Raw genomic sequence first — 22,160 nt, 5'->3', positions numbered from 1 at the left:
ATGTTTATCATTAGAGTCCTTCTTGTTTGGGAGCTCACAATATAATCTGCTGAGCTTAAATGAAGAACAAAAAGTGACACAGCCTAACAATGATAGAAAGTGATACTTCAATAAATGTTCATTTTATTGAGGAATCAATGAATTTAGCTTCTGAAATATTTCTGAGTTTTCTAAAATCATTCTGAGAATATAAAGTACAATCAGCCAATTTGTATCTATAATTAATAATAATAAATCCTGTATCAAACTGTTCTTAAGTGAAAGTTCAATGACCAGTCAAAAACATTAATGAGTTATATAGAGATTAAATTCTGAAAGCAATACATGGCAGGCAGCCTCAAAAATCAGTAATTCATCAGAATAAACTAAAGCTTCATGTGCATTCAAGTGAAGATCACCACCAACTCAGTTTTCCCCAAATCACTACTCTAAATATTTGATATTTACTAAAATATCAATTACCTGATGTTCCTTTTAATGATTCCTGGTCACCATCAGGATAAACTATTTTGATATCATCAAAATGCTTCTTTTTCTTCTTTATAGAAGCTTAAAATGTAATAAGACATATTATTAGTAGTGATAATTGAATTAGCCAAGATCAAAGACCCTTTTGTGCTCAAGAGGAAGTAAGTCTTTGTTAATCTATATGTGGTATTTAGAAGACATAGAGGAGAAGATGGAGAAATGTCAAATGGGAAGAGATAAATATTTCTGAAATATTATGCCTTTAACTTAAAAGTCCTACTTGGAGAGACTATTTTTTATTTTTGAAAGAAGGAAACCTGCACCATAATCTACTGAAGCATATAGTTTCCTTTCTGGAGAAATACATACCAGCATAAAGACATTGATGAAGATTTACCAGCCCACAGTGACTATGAGATTCTTGAATTTGACTTAGAGATGAGTAAAACCAAAAAAATAGGTGTGTGTATATATGTATACATATGTTTTCTGCTTGGTAGAAGAAGACATTACTACTGTGATAACAAGTGTGAAATTGATGTCTTTATTCCTTGTCACTTCAATATTATGGAAATATTATTAGTATACAATTTTCTAAGGAATATATGATGTAGCAGTGTTTAAGAGTGCTACTTCTGGAGCTGAGCAGATGGTTCTGATGTTAAGAGCACTTGTTACTCTTGTAGAAGACCTGGGTTTGGTTCTCCAGGCTCACATGATGGCTCACAACCAACCAGTTCCAGGGATCTGTTGCCCTCTTCTAACTTCCAGAGATACCAGGTATGAACATGCATACAGGATAAAATACATATAAAATTTAAAATATGTAAATGTTTTGAAAAGTTGGCAATTCACATCATTTCCCTATTATATGAGAAAGATATACTGGGTTGTACAAAGCTATTAAAGTGATTTGTAATCTGCACCAATCCTTTAAAGACTGTAAATAGACTGAGTTAATTCATCTACCAAACTTATTTAGTAGATTTATTTTTCTCAAAATTTTATGACATGCAAAATTAGAAGTTTAGTATTATAGTGATTGAAATTATTAGAAATCTGTAGCTATATAGAGTATTGCAAGCTTCCAGTGAGTCAAAGACGAGGGATCATGCAGCTTATGGTTATCAAAAAATACCTGACTGAATGTAAATTGAGTGTGAAGGATTAGAAAGAAAAAGTGAGTAGGCGATAGTAGGCTGAGAAAAAGGACACAGAGAGGCAACAAAAGGGAAACAATCTGTTTAATAATGGTCAGTACTCCTATATGATAGAGCTATCAATGAAGACTTACTATGTGCCAAAATTTTAAAGGTCTTCATAGACGTTGTTTAGTGTATTATATTCAGTTTTAGAGGGAAAAAGTGTCTGTGAAATGTTAAATAATTTACCAAAACCATTAACAGGCATTGAAAATTATAAAGGAGAAGTTAGAGGAAGAGTTGGACAGTAGTAGTCTGGCTCCAGAGCCTGTACACTGTACCAGTAAAGGACAATTGTCATCCTCAAGCACATAGGGCAACATAAAATCTTGAAGTTTAAATACGGACTGGACTCCATGTGTGATGGATGCTTGCATACACCTTTTAAACTGAATTTAATGGGAAATGGCTTGGGTCAGCAGAAGACATTATCAGAATTAAATAGATGTACAATATGGGTGGAGGAAGGTAAAAGCAGCATCCAGTTAAGAGCAGTTAATAAGGTAATTGAGTCACATAAGAAGGATCTGAACTGAAGTGGGATTGAGAAGAAACAAGACTGATGGCCATGTTCTTCCTCAATAGTATGCATTCCTAAAACTTTTTTAGAATTCTGTGTTAACCAATAACTAAATAGATAGTTTCACTGTAAACTTAATGTTACACATAAAATGCAGCTGATATGAATTGGACTTGGTCAAGTCATGCTGTTTCTTTTAAACCTTCTATTCTTTTCCATTTTATTTCGCCCTTCTTTTCTCTACATGTTTTCTCCATCTTTATTCCCTTAATTTCCCAGGTTCTTTCGATTCTTACTACTTGACAACATAACAAAACACAATGTTGATGTATATAAACAATTATTTTACATCTAGTTTTAATGTGTTAGTAGTAAACTATGAATTATCTTAAGTATAGGGAAATTTTGCAAAAACTGTAGGGCAATCAAATTTGTCTCTTGAACAAGTTGATAAGACTATTTTACTTTAGGTATGTGTGTGTATGTGTTTGTGTGTGTGTGTGTGTGTGTGTGTGTGTGTGTGTGTGTGTTTGCACATGTGATCTTTTCAACTTGAACAATAATGTGTAAATGGTTAGTCTGGGACCGCCCATAAAGTGGGTAACAAGTATAAGTATGTAAGATATTACATTACAGTGATCAATGCTTCCTTCTTAGTGCCATAATATTCTCACATTCATAAGCAGTTCCATTTTGTCCTTTATAGTCAAATGCATTTCTTCCCATGTCATCTTTAATGCCAGTATCCTGCATTTTTTGTAAATGATAAGCCATTTTTTTCTCTAACATTGCTTGTTTCTAAAATATAAAAGAAAATATACTGATTAGTATTAATTTGTCATTTATAAATCCAAAACAAATATTTAAATAATCTAGTATAGTAGAAATAAACACTTATTCTTGTTTTGTGACTTTTAAATTTAGAGTATTTAGAAAACAGTAAGGAGTCGATTTCTATTTCTGATCAGACACATAGGTGCAATTTACCTCACTGAATACTTTGGTAGAATTATTAAAGTTTTTGAAATGTAACTTTTTGTAAATCTCTTGGATACTACTGACCATGGACATGGCAGAAGAGAGATAAATATACAGAGAGAGCCCTAGACACTTTATTTAGCATTCTGTAAAAAAAAAGGATTAGTACACATAGAGAAGTACTCAAGATAGCATAAAGGAACATCCTGAGGGGTAAGAGAGAACAGAGCTTTGCATTTCCATAAAGATGAAAATTATATGTATTTTCACAAGCTCCAGTATAAAGGCTTTATGAGTCATACTGGCTAGAATACTAAAATGACCCTTGCTTCAATAATAGGGAATAACTAGTTCAGATAACTGGTAACACTGGCCTCATCTAATAAATCACAAAAAATCTGATTAATCAAATTGTTTCCAAAGTTATAAAAAGACAGAATACATGAAGTCAATATATGGCATGAAGTTCAAGATTCTAGTCCTGTAAAGATAGAAGGCCATGTGACCTATAAAAATATATCATTCAGGCCACTTCCTGAGACTCAGAGACCAGCCCCCAGCTCCCATCCAGCCCTGGACCATAGGTGAGTGCCTGGGGTCATACCCAAGGAGGCCTGCCCCTAGTTCCCATCCCTGGGCACCAGCCATTCCGGAGAAGACCTGCCCAACTTGGCCCCAGGTTCTGACTGTCTGTCGGGTCCCCCGATCCCAAGGTTCCCCTTCTCCAAAACACCCCCTGGCAGACCCTGCAATCTCCGTGCCCTGCCCCCACATCCATCCGCCAGAGACCCCAGCCACTTCCTAAGACTCAGAGATCAGCCCCCAGCTTTGATCTGGACCAGAGAGAGGCTTCCTGAATCTGTCAGCTCTGTCTGAACCAAGAGCGCTGATAAGGCCAAGAACGAACCCACAAGATGGGCGAACATCAAGGCAGAAGTACATACAATAAAATAAAGTGCAATACAGCATCACCAGAACCTAGCCCTCCTCCAACAGCTAGACCTGAACATCACAAAATGGAAGAAGGAGAATGAATAACATCATGAAGATGCTAGAGGCTTATAAAGAAGAAATCAAAAATGAAATGGAGGAATAGACAAACAGAAAATGGGAAGAATGCTATAAAAAACTAGAGGAAAGGACAAATAAAGCAGAAGAAAACAATAAATCCCTGAAAGAAAATCATGAAAAAGCAATGAAACAGATAGGGAAACAGTCTAAGACCTGAAAAGGGAAATAGAAAAAATGAGGAAGACACAAACAGAGGAATGCTGGAAATAGAAAATCTGAGTAAACGAATGGGAACTTCAGATGCAAGTATAACCAACAAAATGCAAGAGATGGAAGAGAAGATCTCTGGCATTGACGATACCGTAGAAGAAATAGATTCCTCAGTCAAAGAAAACACTAAAGTCAACAAAGTCATGACCCAAAATGTCCAAGAAATTTGGGACACCATGAAAAGACCAAACCTACAAATAATAGGGATAGAGGAAGGAGAAGAATACCAACTCAAAGGCACAGAAAATATATTCAACAAGATCATAGAAGAAAACTTTCCCAACTTAAAGAAGGAAATGCCTATGAAGATACAAGAAGCCTATAGAACACCAAATAGACTAGACCACCCAAAAAGTCCCCTTGCTACATAATTATTAAACAACTAAACATAGAGAATAAAGAAAGAATATTAAGAGCAGCAAAGGGAAAAGGCCAATTGACTTATAAAAGTGAACCCATCAGAATAACACCCGATTTATCAATGGAGACTTTGAAAGCCAGAAGGACCTGGACAGATGAAATGCAGACACTAAGAGACCATGGATACCAGCCTAGACTAATATACCCAGCAAAACTTTTAATCATCATAGATAAAGTGAACAAGACATTCCAAGACAAAGCCAGATTTAAACAATACTTATCCACAAACCCAGCCTTACAGAAAGCACTAGAAGGAAAATTCCAACCTAAGGAAATCAGATACACCCTCAAAAACACTGGCAATAGGTAACAGCACAGCAGTAAACCCCAAAGAAGAGAAGTACACACACACTACCACCAAAAAAAAAAAAATAACAGGAATGAACAATCACTGATCATTAATATCCCTTAATGTCAATGGACTTAATTCACCTATAAAAAGACACAGGCTAACAGAATGGATACGAAAACAGGACCCATCTTTCTGCTGCATACAAGAAACACACCGCAAATTCAAAGATAGACACTACCTAAGAATAAAAGGCTGGGAAAAGACTTTCCAATCAAATAGTCTTAAGAAGCAAGCAGGTGTAGCCATCCTAATATCCAGTAAAATAGACTTCAAACTAAAATCAATGAAAAGAGATCAAGAAGAGCATTACATCCTCATCACAGGAAAGATCCACCAAGATGAAGTTTCAATTCTGAACATTTATGCCCCAAACACAAGGGCACCTACATATGTAAAAGAAACATTATTAAAGCTTAAATCACATATAAAACTGCACACATTAATAGTGGGAGACTTCAACACTCCACTTTCACCACTGGGCAGATCTCCAAAGTCAAAACTTAACAGCGAAATAAAGGACTTAACTGATGTTATGACTCAAATTGATATCAAAATGATATCTATAGAACATTCCATTCTAACAAAAAAGAATATACCTTTTTCTCAGCACCCCATGGAACCTCCTCTAAAATCAACCACATACTTGACCACAAAGCAAATCTCAACAGATACAAAACAATTGGAATTACCTCCTGTGTTCTATCAGACCACCATCGTTTAAAGTTAGATTTCAACAACAACAAAACCTAAAGAAAACCTACAATCTCATGGTAACTGAATAATGCTCAACTGAATCACCAGTGGGTTGAGGAAGAAATAAAGAAAGAAATTAAAGACTTCCTAGAGATCAATATGATCAAAATGAATATACAACATACCCAAATGTATGGAACACTATGAAAGCAATGCTAAGAAGGAAATTCATAGCACTAAATGCCCAAATAAAGAAGTCCGATAAATCTCACACTAGTGACTTAACAGCACACCTGAAAGCTCTAGAACAAGAAGAAGCAAAGTCTCCCAGGAAGAATAGATGCCAGGAAATTATTAAATTGAGAGCTGAAATCAATAAAATACAAACAAAGAGAATAATACAAAAAATTAATGAAACAAAGAGTTGGTTCTTAGAGAAAATCAACAAGATAGACAAGCCCTTATCCAAACTAACAAAAAGACACAGAGAGAGCATCCAAATTAACAAAATCAGAAATGAAAAGGGAGACATAACAACAGACAATGAGGAAATCCAGAGAATCATCAGGTCATACTTCAAAAACCTCTACTCCACAAAACTGGAAAACCTAAAAGAAGTGAATAATTTTCTGGATAGGTACCACATACCTAAGTTAAATTAAGACCAGATAAACTATTTAAATAGTCCAATAACCCCTAAGGAAATAGAAACAGTCATTAAAAGTCTCCCAACCAAAAAAAGCCCAGGACCAGATGGTTTCAGTGCAGAATTCTACCAGATCTTCAAAGAAGAGTTAATACCAATACTCTTTAAATTGTTCCACACAATAGAAGCAGAAGGAACTTTAACAAACTCCTTCTATGAGGCTACAATTACTCTGATTCCTAAACTAAACAAAGATGCAACAAAGAAAGAGAACTACGGACTGATCTCCCTCATGAACACTGATGCAAAAATACTTAATAAAATACTGGCAAACAGACTCCAAGAACACATTAAAACAATTATCCACCATGATCAAGTAGGCTTCATCCCAAGGATGTAAGGGTAGTTCAACATATGAAAGTCCGTGAATGTAATACACCATATAAAGTAACTCAAAGAAAAAAAAAAACCACATGATCATCTCACTAGATGCAGAAAAGGCATTTGACAAAATCCAACACCCCTTTATGATAAAGGTCTTGGAGCAATCAGGGATGCAGGGAACATACCTAAACATAATAAAGGCAATTTACAGCAAGCCAACAGCCAACATCAAATTAAATGGAGAGAAACTCAAAAACGATTCCACTAAAATCAGGAACAAAGCAAGGCTGTCCGCTCTCCCCATATTTATTCAATATAGTACTTGAAGTTCTAGCCAGAGCAATAAGACAATGTAAGGAGATTAAGGGGATACAAATTGGAAAGGAAGAAGTCAAGCTTTCCCTATTTGCAGATGTCATGATAGAATACATGAATGACTCCAAAAATTCAACCAAGGAACTGATACAGCTTATAAACACCTTCAGTAACATAGCAGGATACAAGATCAACTCAAAAAAATCAGTAGCCCTCCTATGTACAATTGACAACAGGCTGAAAAGGAAATCAGATATACATCACCCTTTAAAATAGCCACAAAAATTATAAAATACCTTGGGGTAACTCTAATAAGCAAGTGAAGGACCTATATGACAAGAACTTTAAGTCCCTGAAAAAAGAAATTGAAGAAGATGTCAGAAAATGGAAAGATCTCCAAAGCTCATGGGTAGGCAGGATTAACATAGTAAAAATGGCAATCTTACCAAAAGCAATCTATAGATTCAATGCAATCCCCATCAAAATACCAACACAATTTTCCACAGACCTGGAAAGAATAATACTCAACTTCATATGGGAAAACAAAAAACCCAGGATAGCCAAAAGAATCCTGTACAATAAAACAACCTCTGGAGGCATCACGATCCCTGACCTCAAGCTCTACTATAGAGCTACAGTAGTAAAAACAGCTTAGTACTGGCATAAAAACTGACATGTGGAACAATGGAATCGAATTGAAGACCCTGACATAAATCCGCACACCTATGAACATATAATTTTTGAAAAAGAAGCCAAAACGGTACAATGGAAAAAAGAAAGCATCTTCAACTAATGGTGCTGGCATAACTGGATGTCAGCATGTAGAAGGCTGCAAATAGATCCATATCTGTCACCATGCACAAAACTCAAGTCCGAGTGGATCAAAGACCTCAACATAAATCCAGTTACTCTGAACCTGCTAGAAGAGAAAGTAGGAAGTAGTCTTGAATGCATTGGCATAGGAGATCACTTCCTAAATATAACACTGGTAGCATAGACACTGAGAGAAACAATCAATCAATGGGACCTCTTGAAATCGAAAAGCTTTTGTAGAGCAAAGGATGTGCATGGTCAACAAGACAAAGCGACAGCCTACAGAATGGGAAAAGGTCTTCACCAACATCACATCTGACAGAGGGCTGATATCCAGAATATATAAAGAACTCAAGAAATTAGACATCAAAATGCCCAACAGTCCAATTAAGAAAGGGGCTATAGAACTAAACAGAGAATTCTCAACAGAGGAAGCTCCAATGGCTGAAAGACATTTAAGGAATTGCTCAACATCCCTAATCATCAGGGAAATGCAAATCAAAATGACTCTGAGATACTACCTTACACCTGTCAGAATGGCTAAGATAAAAAACACTGAAGACACTTTATGCTGGAGAGGATGTGGAGCAAGGGGAACTCTCCTCCAATGCTGGTGGGAATGCAAGCTTGTACAGCCACTTTGGCAATCAATATGGTGCTTTTTCAGAAATTTGGGAATCAATGTCCCCCAAGACTCAGCCATACCACTCTTGGGCATATACCCAAGGAATGCTCAATCATACCACAAGGGTACTTGCTCAGCTGTGTTCATATCAGCATTGTTTGTAATAGCCAGAACCTGGAAACAACCTAGATGCCATTCAACTTAAGAATGGATAAATAAAATGTAGTACATATACACAATGGAGTACTACTCAGCAGAGAAGAACAATGACATCATGCGGTTTACAGGCAAATGGATGGATCTAGAAAAAAATCACCCTGAGTGAGGTAACCCAGACTCAGAAAGACAAACATGGTATGTACTCACTTATAGGAGGATACTAGATGTAAAACAAAGATGACCAGACTGCTACTCACAACTCCAGGGAGGCTACCTAGAAAACAGGAACCTAAGAAAGACACAGGGATCTCCCAATGACAGACAAATGGATGAGATCTACATGAACAACCTGGACATGAGTGGGGGTAATGAAGGGCAAGGTTTGAGGGAAAGAAAGTCTAGGGGAGCAGGAGATCCCAGCTGGACAGGAACAGAGAGGGAGTACAATGAATAAGAGACCACGATAAATGAAGACCACATGAGAATAGGAAGAAGCAAAATTGCTAGAGAGGTCCACAGAAATCCACAAAGATACCTCCACAATAGACTACTGTCAATGGTCGAGAGAAAGCCCGAACTGACCTACTCTGGTGATAGAATGCCTAAACACCCTAACTGTCATGCTAGAAATCTCATCCAATGACTGAGGGTACTGGATGCGAGATCCACGGCCAGGCCCCAGGTGGAGCTCCAGGAGTCCAATTGGCAAGAAAGAGGAGGGATTATATGAGCAAGAATTGTTGAGACCAAGGTTGGAAAAAGCACAGGGACAAATAGCCAAACTAATGGGAACTCATGAACTATGAACCAATAGCTGAGGAGCCCCCAACTGGATCAGGCCCTCTGGATTAGTGAGACAGTTGGTTAGCTTGGTCTATTTGGGAGGCATCCAGGCAGTGGGACTGGGACCTGTCCTCAGTGCATGAGCTGGCTGGTGGGAACCTGGGGCTTATACAGGGACAGTACACTCTGCCTGGGAGGAGGGAACTTGACCTGCCTAGACTGAATCTGCCAGGTTGAACTGAATCCCCAGGGGAGTCTTTGCCCTGGAGAAAATGGGAAAGGGGGGTGAGCTGGGGGAAGGAGGGGGTGGGGGGACAGGGGTATCCGTGGCTGATATGTAAAATTAAATTAAATTATAAAACAAAAAATTAAATTAAAAAACAACTAATATATATATTATATATAATTCAATTATAATTATCCTAGGAAAGGCAGAGAAGTAGAGAAGTTAGACTTCAAGCCGAGAATATCAATGCACCCAGCAGAGTTGCATTCTATATGGATTCAATGATAGAACGTCTCTTAAAGGAAGCACTGAAAGGGAAAAGACTCAGATACAGAGACCATTTGATGTAGTGAAGGTCCTGGGAAGAAGAAAACATGGATGTGCATGTGCAGTTGATCTACACTGCAAACTTGTTGGGATTAAGAATAACCATGGGTTTATACTACTTGGTGGGTCTGCAAGTTTACTTCCTGAAAAGAAAAGACATACCCAAAATGTGGGCAGTACTAATCCAGGGGCTGGAACCTCAGAATAAATTTTAAAAAATGGTGGAAGGTGAGCTGAGCACAAACAGTTCCAGACTGTGGATGTAATGGGAGCAGCTGTCATGATCCTGCATTCTCATTTTCCTAAAATGACAGATAGACTGGATCTTCTCATACTGAAAGCCACAATCAACTCTCCCTTTCTTGAATCACTTCTTGTCAGACATTTGACTACAGAGAGAAAAGTAATGAATATGAGATAGAGCAGAAATACTTTAAAAATACTACCTAAAAAAATTTCAAAGTTGCTACAAATAGTGAACTCAGAGGTTCAGGAGAAACCCGAACAGGATTACAAACAACTGGATGAGATCATGCTACACTAATACCAGATCTAGACACTGACTACACAAGATAAAACAAACAAACACACAAAAAACACAAACAACAACAACAAAAACAACAACAACAATAAAAAAATCTATGTTAACATTTCTTCTGCAAAATTCTACACAAACTTTTGGCTATTTGTATCAAATTACATATCATATAGATTACAGTACAATCCGACCAAATGAATTGTTTTAATGATCATGAATTTAAGATTTATTGAACATTTAATATTTGATTTTAAATGTTATACACTTCCCAAGAACCATAAATATCAATTCAACAAAATCATAATAGAAAATATTCAACAACCTACCAACATTCCTTCCTGATATAACTTTTGGCAATTTAGTAATAGAATTTTCTAAACTTGATGAAACTTATTTACGAAAGACACAGAACCTTATAGCTAATTCTAGAAAAGATAACGCTTTACTTCTGAGATGTGTATCAATGGAAGCTGCTATGCTTACTACTATTCTATTATTAAAGCCTACTATAATTAACTATTTTTATATATCTATGTATGTATGTGTGTGTGCTATCTATAGGTGTTTACAGAGCTGTTGAAACATTGAACATCAGGTGATATGCAGATTATACTAAATAAGACAAGCCTACTTATTCATAGCAACAGTGAATCTCAAACAAGACTAAGATGCACATGTGAGAAGTAGAACGAAAAATAAAACACAAACTTCAATTTATGATATTTTATAGGAAAATAAAATACACATTTCAATTTCCAATATTTTATGAAGTTTAAGTATAATGATATATTATAATACAAATCAAATTTTGTAAATTTTATACCTAAGTTTGTCAAGAATAATTTACCCAAAATTTAGAATTTTAGACCTACTTTATTAACATGAAAAATCATTTAGTGTGTTTTATTAAATGAAGAAGCAACCTACAAAATAATCTATAAGATGTAAAAGTAAAACCAGGAGAGGGGGCTTGGGTGTTAAGAGCACTTGGAGAGAACCTGCATTTGTTTTCCCAGCACCCACATGGTGTAACTCACATTACAGGGCACCTGACTGCCTCTTCTGGCCTCTGTACACACATGCATGCAGTGCACATACATATATGCTGTTAAACACTCATACACATAAACTAAAAATAAATATGTCTTTTTAAAAAGATGTAAAAAAATGTGTTTACTTTAGGAGTAAATAAATATTTGCAAGAAGATTGTATATTGTGTGTGTCTGTGTGTACTTAGCAGTTGGTGAGCTGGTAAAAAAGAATTCTATAAGGTGCTGTTTTTCCTTATACAGCTTTATACTCTAAATCACAAAGCACAACATATTATTAAACTTAAAGGGAGTAAAACTTTTAAAAAATGAAGGAAAAAAAAGAATTTCACCAAAAACTTACAGTTCTCTAAAAGAACATTTTTTATAAGAGTAAGATTTATATGAGAACTAAAACTACTGATGTATTGTGAAGATAAATCCAAAAGGTGTTACATCAAATAATGGAGCAGTGCTTTTTACATTATAAAAATGCATTAGACAGGACATGTAAAAGTGTGCGTATCTGGGTATAGTGGCTATGGCAGTGGGTGCAAGGCCCGTCTGCTCTCAGAAAGCTGAAGCCTGCAGGTCTCTTGGAGCCTGTCCAGGAGTTCATGAACAGGCCGTGCACTTAACAACAGCCAGGTTTTGTTTCTTGAGTTTTTAACATTTAGTTTTGCAGAATACATGTTTTTTGAATAATTGCTCACTCAAATATTTACTCTAAAAAACCAAGCTTCTCTTCCACCATCTCAAGAAAGAACTCAGAGCTCCCACTACCTTTCTGTCACTCTCTTCTCGGCTTCTGCGCCTCTGTTCCTCCACCCTCTGCTCTCTCTTGACATCTTCTCCAATCTTCGAGAGCAGCAGCATCTCCTTTGTCTTCCATTCCTAGAGACCAAAGAAGTACCATGCAGGTGAGAGTGTGTTTTGTTTTCACGGAAGATGCGTTTTGTTCCCACCACCAAGAAAAAAACGGCATTTCGTGGGCCCAACAGTTACAGGACAGATAGGTGCAAGTCATCGGTGCTTTTCGAATGGGTTTTTCTTAGGGCACGTGTATTAAGAAAGCAGCCATGAGGCCAGGAGGTGCTTCAGGGGTGAGGTGCCTGCTGCCAAGCCAGTTAACTTGAGAACTTTTGCCAGAACCCTTGTAGGGGGAGGAAAGAAATGACTCCCATAAGCTGTCCGGACTTCATTGCACTGTGCGATGTGCACACATGAATTAATAATTTTTAATTAAAAATAAAAATTAACAATGGCTAATTTTTACTAAAGATAACTTAAAAAATTATTTCCCATGCACCCTCAAGTTTAATGAGATGTGAAGCAATGCTTTGTAACTTTTTTTTTTTTTTTGGTTTTTCGATACAGGGTTTCTCTGTGTAGCTTTGCGCCTCTCCTAGAGCTCACTTGGTAACCCAGGCTGGCCTCGAACTCACAGAGATCCGCCTGGCTTTGCCTCCCAAGTGCTGGGATTAAAGGCGCGTGCCACCACCGCCCGGCTGCTTTGTAACTTTTTTACAATGATCTTTAAAAACAAAAATTTGTTCATTATGCAGTTATATCTGCCTCTACCGTTAAAATTACTTACAAATGGAAAAACTACACATTTTTATTCCTCATAACATTTAATTCACCTCTTACCTCTTCGATTTTTCTACGAAGATTAAGTTTTTTTCTTGTGTATTCCCGCTGCCGTCGCTCTTCTCTGTCCATGCGGAGCAGGCGCTGCTCTTCTGCTGTGCGGTCAAGCTGTTCTAATTCCTTACTGATCATATCCAGATATCTGAGTGAGAACGAACATTTGATTGCAGGTGAACTGCGAGCTTTATCATCATACTCTAAGTCAAGCCCTGCCTGGCTGGTCATGAGAATTTTCATAGGAGTTTTGTATTTTGATGTTGTTTTATCAGTTCCATTCATCATTCAGATTAGACGTACTCATAATGTCTGCCTCATTTTTAATTCTTCGTTTTGTATGCATATTTGTTATCAGGTCAAAGAAAGAGTGGGATGAGGAACAAACTGATTCAGTGTTATACGTAGTGAGCAGTAAGTCAGTGGGTTTAGAATCTGGACTTACAAACACAACAGAAAACAAGCAAGGCTTCAAATGCATTCACTGAAAGAATGTTTTCAGAACAAAGTGAGCACTAGGCTCTTGGTAGCAATACAAACTCCCACTGAAGGCCGGCGACAGCAGTGTGTCTTATGGCACTGCTGGGAAACAAAACTGTACAGTATCAAAGTCACGTAAAATAAAAGACTCACTCTTGGTAAAGGGAAGAGTGGAACACTGTTTTGCTTTCAGAAAGATAAATTTGGTAATGTAATGCTAATTAATGATTATGAATTAGAAATAGCTGAATAAATTTGCAGTTATTTTAGGATGTTTATGTTTTCTTCAGATATACTAAAACTTTGTTTTTATTTGGACTGATTTCTTCAAATTTAATGCTGTCAATCTTTAAAGGGTGATTATAAAAAGTTGCTTTTCTTTTTAGCTGCTGCTAAAATAATTTCTCTTATAGAATGGCTCTGAGATCTGGTGCTTCCTCCAGCTCTCACTTCATTAGCTCTTGGGTTCCCAGAAAACTCAACTCCCGTGGAAGAAGCTTCCACTGACAGCTGTAGGACCAAGATTCCTTATCTCTTTACCTCTTTGATTTCCCTTCCTTTCTCCACTCAGGAATGAAGGGGAGTTAAACATTATTTACTACTTAAGAAAATGGAAGTCCTGCTTACAATGCTTTTTTTTTTTCAGTCTCAGAATTTTTTTTTATTTTACAATACTATTCAGTTCTACATAATAGCTACAGATTCCCTTGTTCTCTCTCTTCCTGTCCCCCTCCCCTTCCCCCCAGCCTATCCCCCATTCCCACCTCCTCCAGATCAAGGTCTCCCTGGAGGACTGGGATCATCGACCTGATAGACTCAGTCCAGGCAGGTCCAGTCCCCTCCTCCCAGATTGAGCCAAGCATCCCTGCATAAGTCCCAGGTTTCAAACAGCTAACTCATGCAATGAGCCCAGGACCTGGTACCACTGCCTAGATGCCTCCCAAACAGATCAAGCCAATCAACTGTCTCACCTATTCAGAGGGCCTGATCCAGTTGGGGGTCCCTCAGCCTTTGGTTCATAGTTCATGTGTTTCCATTCATTTGGTTATTTGTCCCTGTGCTTTATCCAACCTTGGTTTCAACAATTCTCGCTCATATAAACCCTCCTCTTTCTCACTAATTAGACTCCCAGCGCTCCTACCGTGGATGTCTGCATCCAGATTCTCAGTCTTGATGTGTTATTGCTGTGGATGTTCTTATTCTTGGAGCCTTTTGGTTTTTGTGCTTACCACAGTCGCATAGAGATATTACATGGCTGATCAGTGTCTGATGTCTGCCTTGCTGTTGGGTGTTGTTTTTTTTTTGATCAATATACTGATCGCTGTGCTAGCAAAGATAGCAGGATAAAGAGAGAAAAAAAGGAAGAAGAAAGACTGATGAGATGCTGCAGCAAGAAGCATGTAAATGCTGTAAACAGCCATCAAGTATAATTTCTAGAATTTACTTTAATATAAAAAATTAGCAAATAAGATACAGTTTGTATGCATATATTTTGTTTCTTGTTTTGAGGTGTGGGGGGGTGAAGGTTTGTCTGTGGGAGGGGTTGGCAGTTATGGCACAACTATTAGGGTGTTTGGCCATCCCATCACCAAAGTAGGTCAGTCCCGCTGTCTCTCGACCATTGCCAGCAGTCTTTTGTGGGGGTATATTTTGTGGGGGGATGCTAGATGTGGAACAAGGATGACTGGACTGCTACTCACATCACCAGTGAAGCTACCTGGAAAATGGGACCCCAAGAAAGACACGGAGAAATGGATGAGATCTACATGAACAGCCTGGACATGAGTGGGAGCAATGAAGGGCGAGGGTTGAGGGAAAGAGAGCAGGAGATCCTAGCTGGATCAAGAACAGAGAGGGAGAACAAGGAATAGGAGACCATGGTAAATGAAGACCACATGAGAAAAGGAAGAAACAAAGAGCTAAAGAGGCCCACAGAAATCTACAAAGATACCCCCACAATGCTTTTTAATATAATTCATTTCACACACACACACACACACACACACACACACACACACACACACACATTATGCTATAACTTCAAGCTCACCTGTGTCTTAACAAACGTTCTTGGTCCTTGATAGACTGTGTGTTGTCCTGTAACAACCAGTTCTGGAACCGTGTGACATCAGAACAGTGAGGATACTGGCTGGTTTCTTGTAGTTTATGTAGTTGTTTTGTAATCAATTGCTATATTTTTTTTTATAAAAGAATGCAAAGAATGCCAGAAATATATAATGTTTTTGCTTTTCCCAGAAATATAATCATTAAAATTCTATATTTTATAGATGGTAAATTATTTAACTGCATTTAATTCTATTTTGAATCCATTTCAAAAGTGGAAAAAGAACTAAAATAAGACCTTCTCTCTCTAAAAATGAGAGACAAATGTTTTAATTTTTCATCAATACTACATTTTCTGTCTGCCTATTTTGCTATTTATTTTTGGTTTTTATGACACAAGGTCTCACAACATATAACCCAGGCTAGGCTTTAACTCACAGTTGTTTCATCTTGCAGAGTGCTGGGATTTCACGTGTGTACAGATCTTAGTCATTCTTATTTTTCTCTAACATTCTCACTTGATAATATAAAATTGTGAGCACACACTTGCCTAATTTTGAGCTTTTTTGACTCTTCAGAAAAATATGAATTCAGTTATTCATATCACAGAGAGAGAGAGAGAGAGAGAGAGAGAGAGAGAGAGAGATGCATGCTATATACACAACTTTGATTCAAGACTAAAAGAAACAAGTATAATCTAAGAATTCTATCTCATTTTTGTGAATTTTTGTGAATGAATACAGAATATGTATATAGATACAAGCACACAGTCTATTTGGTTCTTCAATGTTATGTAGAATATTACAAATGTAACAAAGGAAATCAGCTGTTCCTAAGACTGGGTTTTAGCTTTGGAATTTTTCTAGTACTACAGACAGCTTCTAGTGCCAGCTAAGGTCTAAGTAGCTTATCTGACTTACTAAATTTTTGGTTTACAGAATTGCTTACTAAATTAACAGCTAAATATAAATAATAATACTAAATATTAGTGTACTGAGGATATGATCTAATCCTTTTTTTCTTATTGGGCAAATGTTGTAACTTCCAAATATTATTCATTTATGTTCCAAATTTCACAGAGTATCGCAACTAAGCTTCAAAATATAAGACAATATCACACAGAAAAAAATCTTTTCTATTCTTTTTAAACCAATGATTTTAAATGCACAGCTTACCTGTTCTCTTATATAGTTTCTTTCAAAGTCTATTTTTAAGCTCGTAAGATATTGCCTGTATTTATTCAGTTCCCTCAAGCTACATACAATCTAAAAATGAAACAAAAATATATAAATATTTTAAATGTGTAGAGACTGAAAGTCGTAACAGTTGTTTATTAGAGGAAAAAAAGAACAATGGCAATTTTAATGACATGTTGGTGTGAAGAGTGAGAAATTATTAACAATTTGATAGGTCATACCTCTACATTTGTAAGCAAGGAATTTCTATCTAGAAATAAAAATTTATTATTATATTATAATAAGCAAGTAATTATTCATGTATAGCTGTAGCTATTAAAATAATAATTCTAATTAATTATAATTAGAGTATGATTGTAAATATAATGTTCAAATGCAATAAAATTATCATCTGAGGATGCTAACAAACTACATTTCCTACATTTCAATTTAAAGTTTTTAAAAATATAAATCACATACAAGAAAACAGAACCATTACTGACAGAAAATAGAGAACTATGATTCATCTGGGAACATTAATATACCTTTGCCTATTCGAAATAGATATTTTTTTATGTTAAATATAAAGAGTAATGGAAATAATCACGTGTGGAAACACTCATTTTCTGATCTCTGAGTATTCTATAAAACTGACCAAGAAATATCCTATTCCAATAATGTTAATGGTGCCACTACAGAAAGACAGTTCCTGGAAAGACGCTGTACATGCCAAGGCTGACCTACTAGGACTTCAGGTATGTGGTGAGGATGAAGTGTTGCAGATCAATAGCCTAAGCATAATTGATCCTAAAGTAGAGAGACATTCTTTACCCACCTGTATGGTAACTAACAGATTAAAAACCCCCTTTAATCTATTAACAAAACCCTATTTTCTACTCATCAAAGGGCTAAGAATGCTATTCACATTGCATCCAACACATATAGCTGAGACTTCTTTGCTTGGCTATAACCACTTCTCTGATGTTTCCACCAACATATTTTAAAGGTCTCTTGATTTATGATTATCTTTGTTTAGTTTTATAAAACTTCATGATGTTACTTTTATATTAGATCATGGATTTTGGGGAAACATAAATCTGTGTTCCGGAGCCATGGTCACTCATTTTCAACTCTAGAAGAAATTATTTCTTATTCCGTTAGAAGTGAGAACAATGTCTTTGCATCAAGGGAATGGCTTCCCCTTAGGGTAGGGGAGCAAACACAAAATAGTCTAAGTTTTCATTGATTAAGAAAAAAAAAGCAACCTTCAACTCACTTTGTTATTGCTGGTGATGTAGCCACCCTTCTTTAGCCTTCTCAGAATATCTTTGCGCTTATAGTATGTTCTTAAATGTGGATCGTGGAGACTTTTATATTGGGTTTCCAAAAGTCGACAGTAAGGATCACTCAGGTTAAAATCATAGGAAGGTCGAAAAAGCTGCATACACAGATATTAAAAAATTACAAATATAAATTAATGTATTTTCACTATTAGTTAACCTGCTGACATGACTGAAAAAATAAAAAATACAGTTTAAATTTGAACTGGGAATAAACAAGCAACAGGAGGATTTACTCAGGTAAGTTTCCCTTCTTCCCTCACCCATGTGAAGTAATTTAAACAGTCGGCCCCACTCAATCAGTTCTTTCCTTGATGTGTCACCTTATGAACACGAGAGGAGGGAAAGAGAAACAGAGAGAAGGGAAAGAATGGGAATAGTGTATGATTTGCTTTAAGAAATAAAGCCAGTGCTTGGACGCTGTCTTTTCTTTCTCTCCTTATATCAAGACACTACACACAAAAGGAAAAAGGATAATATTATTCTGTTTCAATCATCTGAAAGTGAAGAAAAATAATGGAAAAATCTTTTACCAAGATTAAATGGAAATAATACATGAAAACAGTGTAGAACTTAGATGCTAAATACTAAGGATAAAGAATCATAGTGTCTTGGGACTTTTAACAAACCCAAAGCACTTTGTGTATTATAGTCATAAAGAAAACAATGTCTATGTTATATAATTCCACATATTGAAATATTAATTTTAAGGCATATTTACAGAAAATGTTTTTGTCCTGTCCTGTGTTAACAGCAAACCCAACTTCATACAATAAATTTTAACATATAAACACAATTTTACCATGTAAATATAAATATTATCATATAAATAGCATAATAAACATAACCATATAAAAGGATGAATGGAAAGATAACCAACTAATGTTCGTGATTCCCTATTTTTTTTTTTTTTTACTATGAAGGAAACACCTAAGTTATTTAATCTCATTTGTTAACTAAAACATTGTCTGAGTAAGGTTTTGGTTTCAATTCTCAGTTACTTTTTCAAAGGGAGACTAATAATAGCTTGTACAAGCACTTCTGAAAATGAAAAGGTAATTGAAAAAAGAATGTGTAAAAATGTGCTAATGTTGTCTTTGCATTCTTTCAGCTTTAATGCCTACTAATACAATGCCAAGTCAGAAAACAGGTGATGATATTGAAGCATGTGGGGGGAGCTGGAAAAGCAGAGGTCATGTGCCCTTGTTTGTAGGCTTCTAATTCAATTTACACTACCACATAATATTGTGCACCAATCAAGAGGGTCCTGAAGGTACCAGTTTGTGATCTTTGTTCATTTTACAAGTTCAGTTCATTCCTTGAATCCTGGAGAATCAGGTGGAGTAGGGGGTCTAAAAAGAACTAGAAGGCAGAAGGCAAAAAGGAAAGCCTAAGGGAGCAAGATAACAGAGCAGCTCTTCCTTTTCATAAAACACATAACATTCTCTTAAGTCACTGAGGTCTTCATGCCACAAGTTTAATACATTTCAAAAGGTCTAATCAGAAAAGTGGATTGAATGACTACCAAAGCTTCCCAGAGAACACCAGTCCCCCTGTAGTTTAATTCAGTGAGAATTAGACAGGAAACGAGGTACACATCATTACGGGAAATATAGGTCAAGGAAGGAATTGGTTGTCTCTCTTAGATGACATTTGATTGTCAACTCTTTTTAGATGTTGACTTTTAGCAATGACAAACACATTTTTCAATATTAATTAAAGTAACCACTTAACAAAAGTATAAGAAGTCTTCTTCAGAATTATTTAGTCACGAACTGGAGGCAGTTAGGGATGGGACAAAAATTTAAGCATTTTAAGGGAAGTAGACAGTATCATAGAATTTAATACAAATGATGAGTGTAATCATTCAACCTAAAGAAATGTGAATTCTAAGCAAAAATATATTGGTGATCTTCTAGAATGACTCAGAGTAACAAATGAGGAAGAAAGGAGAGTAAGTTTGGAGACAAACAACAAAAATAATGAGTGATGGATTTTTGTTTGCCTTGGCTTAAAACATATCGACTAGAAGAATTCATTCTGAAGCTACGAAGGAAGGACGAGGGCTAAGGTGATCATGGGGTTTCATCATCATAGAAGCAGGACATTTTTCTATCTACAAGAATTATAATACCAAACATGAAAAATAATTTCAAATCTATTTTTTAACTTACTGCATGAGATAGTGTTTGATTCAAAAGAAAAAAAAGTCTTTCATCGAGAGTTTAGCACCAGTTAGTATTGATTAAAATCCTATTACTAATTAAGAGCAAATAGTAATAGCCTTTAAACCAACTGTTTCTAAGAAAAAAACCTAATACATAGGCATATAAAAGGTTTATAATTAAATGCTAGTATGTTGCTATGTAATATAAATTAAAATAGGGCTGAGGATCTAAATCCTTTTGATCATGATTCTATAAAGCCATGCTGGATGAAATTGCTTTATTCACAATCTAAACAATGCCTGTGGTACGATGTCTGACTGTTAGTACACGTTCTCCTAATATACTCTGTATTGTCTAACAGCAAGGAGAGTACAGCATTGTAATGTAAGACAATACATGCAATTATAAAAAGTTGCCTTACCTTTTCACCGATATTCGTCGTAAAATATACAGTATCAGTTCCTGGGATCACGGGCAGCTTGACTCCAAGAGGAAGATCTAGTAGCTGAGCGGCTCCCACCCCTGGAATTCGGGCTTTGTGTACCCCCTGTGAAATAGAATAAGATAATTTGTCTTTTCTTTCGGTAACAGTCTTTTGCTTTGGCCCAACTTTTCCCATAACAAGGATAGAAATCCAAGAATCAAAGGGTAAGGTCTGAAGAGCTCACCCTCACAGTGTACCTCTCTTTAACCAGCCTATGACACCCTGCTATAGCCAGACGGGAGCTGGTGAGATGATTCCCGTTCCCAGGCCCGATGCCCACAATGGCTACTCCCAGGCCTGAGACAGAGGACGTCTACACTGGCCTGAGGCCACTCCACTTACATCTCCGCATTGCTGACTGCTCTCAGCCAGGCTGCCGGAGGCTGCTTTGTTGGCAGCCAGTTTGGCGGTCTTGGAACAGGCGCTAAGGTACTGCTCCATGACTGCCTGAGCCTCACTTCCTCCCTTGACGCTTCCTGGCTTCCTTCACCGCGGTCCCTCAGTTCCGAATGACCGGTGCCAGCCCCCTGCGGCCCCACGAGCTTACGTTCCACGTGGAACTGTGGAGGCCACGCAGGAGATCGAGTGCCTCAGATTGGGAAATTCGGCCCCAGGGAAGCAGATTGTGACGACCTCGATCTAAAGTCTGGTTCTCTTGGAAACCGTCACCCCACAGGCAATCCAAACAAACCAACGAAAAATGTGAAATTGTGCTGGGTAGGAGGCTAAGAGAGCAGAGCCAAGAGGCAGCTAGTTTCTTCACAAAAAAAAAAAAAAAAAAAAAAAAAAAAAAAAAAAAAAAAAAAAAAAAAACTTATAAGTGCTTCCACACACACCTAGTGTCTAAGGCCTAGCTATGTATCCATCTTCTGCAAGGAAACATTGTAACCCAGCTCTCATAACTTTCCACATCAGACCCATTTCCAACAAAAGATCCTGCTCCATTCTCCTATAGTCTTTCTTTTTCTCTTTCTTTCTTTTTCTCTTTCTTTCTTTCCTTTCTCTCTCTCTCTCTCCCTCTCTTTCTTTTTTAGTATCTCTTCTGC

At 36.7% G+C, this 22,160-nt stretch overlaps 1 protein-coding gene across 1 annotated transcript in view; it reads right to left on the bottom strand.

Moving 5' to 3' along the window:
* Fsip2 (fibrous sheath interacting protein 2) overlaps positions 1 to 21,700 on the bottom strand; it is a 79,656-nt gene extending 57,956 nt beyond the window's left edge. Inside the window, exons 1-9 of the mRNA XM_037204915.1 lie at positions 21,457 to 21,700; positions 21,052 to 21,177; positions 18,399 to 18,560; positions 17,123 to 17,212; positions 15,934 to 16,073; positions 13,410 to 13,551; positions 12,543 to 12,653; positions 2,865 to 2,988; positions 463 to 549 (exon numbers count right to left, since the gene is read on the bottom strand). Of these exons, the coding sequence (XP_037060810.1) occupies positions 463 to 549; positions 2,865 to 2,988; positions 12,543 to 12,653; positions 13,410 to 13,551; positions 15,934 to 16,073; positions 17,123 to 17,212; positions 18,399 to 18,560; positions 21,052 to 21,177; positions 21,457 to 21,555 (1,081 nt within the window). The 5' untranslated portion in view covers positions 21,556 to 21,700. The remainder of the gene's footprint in view (positions 1 to 462; positions 550 to 2,864; positions 2,989 to 12,542; positions 12,654 to 13,409; positions 13,552 to 15,933; positions 16,074 to 17,122; positions 17,213 to 18,398; positions 18,561 to 21,051; positions 21,178 to 21,456) is intronic.
* Positions 21,701 to 22,160: the final 460 nt, after the last annotated feature.

This window comes from Peromyscus leucopus, chromosome 4 (genome assembly GCF_004664715.2).
Source record: "Peromyscus leucopus breed LL Stock chromosome 4, UCI_PerLeu_2.1, whole genome shotgun sequence".
Taxonomy (NCBI): domain Eukaryota; kingdom Metazoa; phylum Chordata; class Mammalia; order Rodentia; family Cricetidae; genus Peromyscus; species Peromyscus leucopus.
This window is presented reverse-complemented; position numbering and strand designations above follow the sequence as displayed.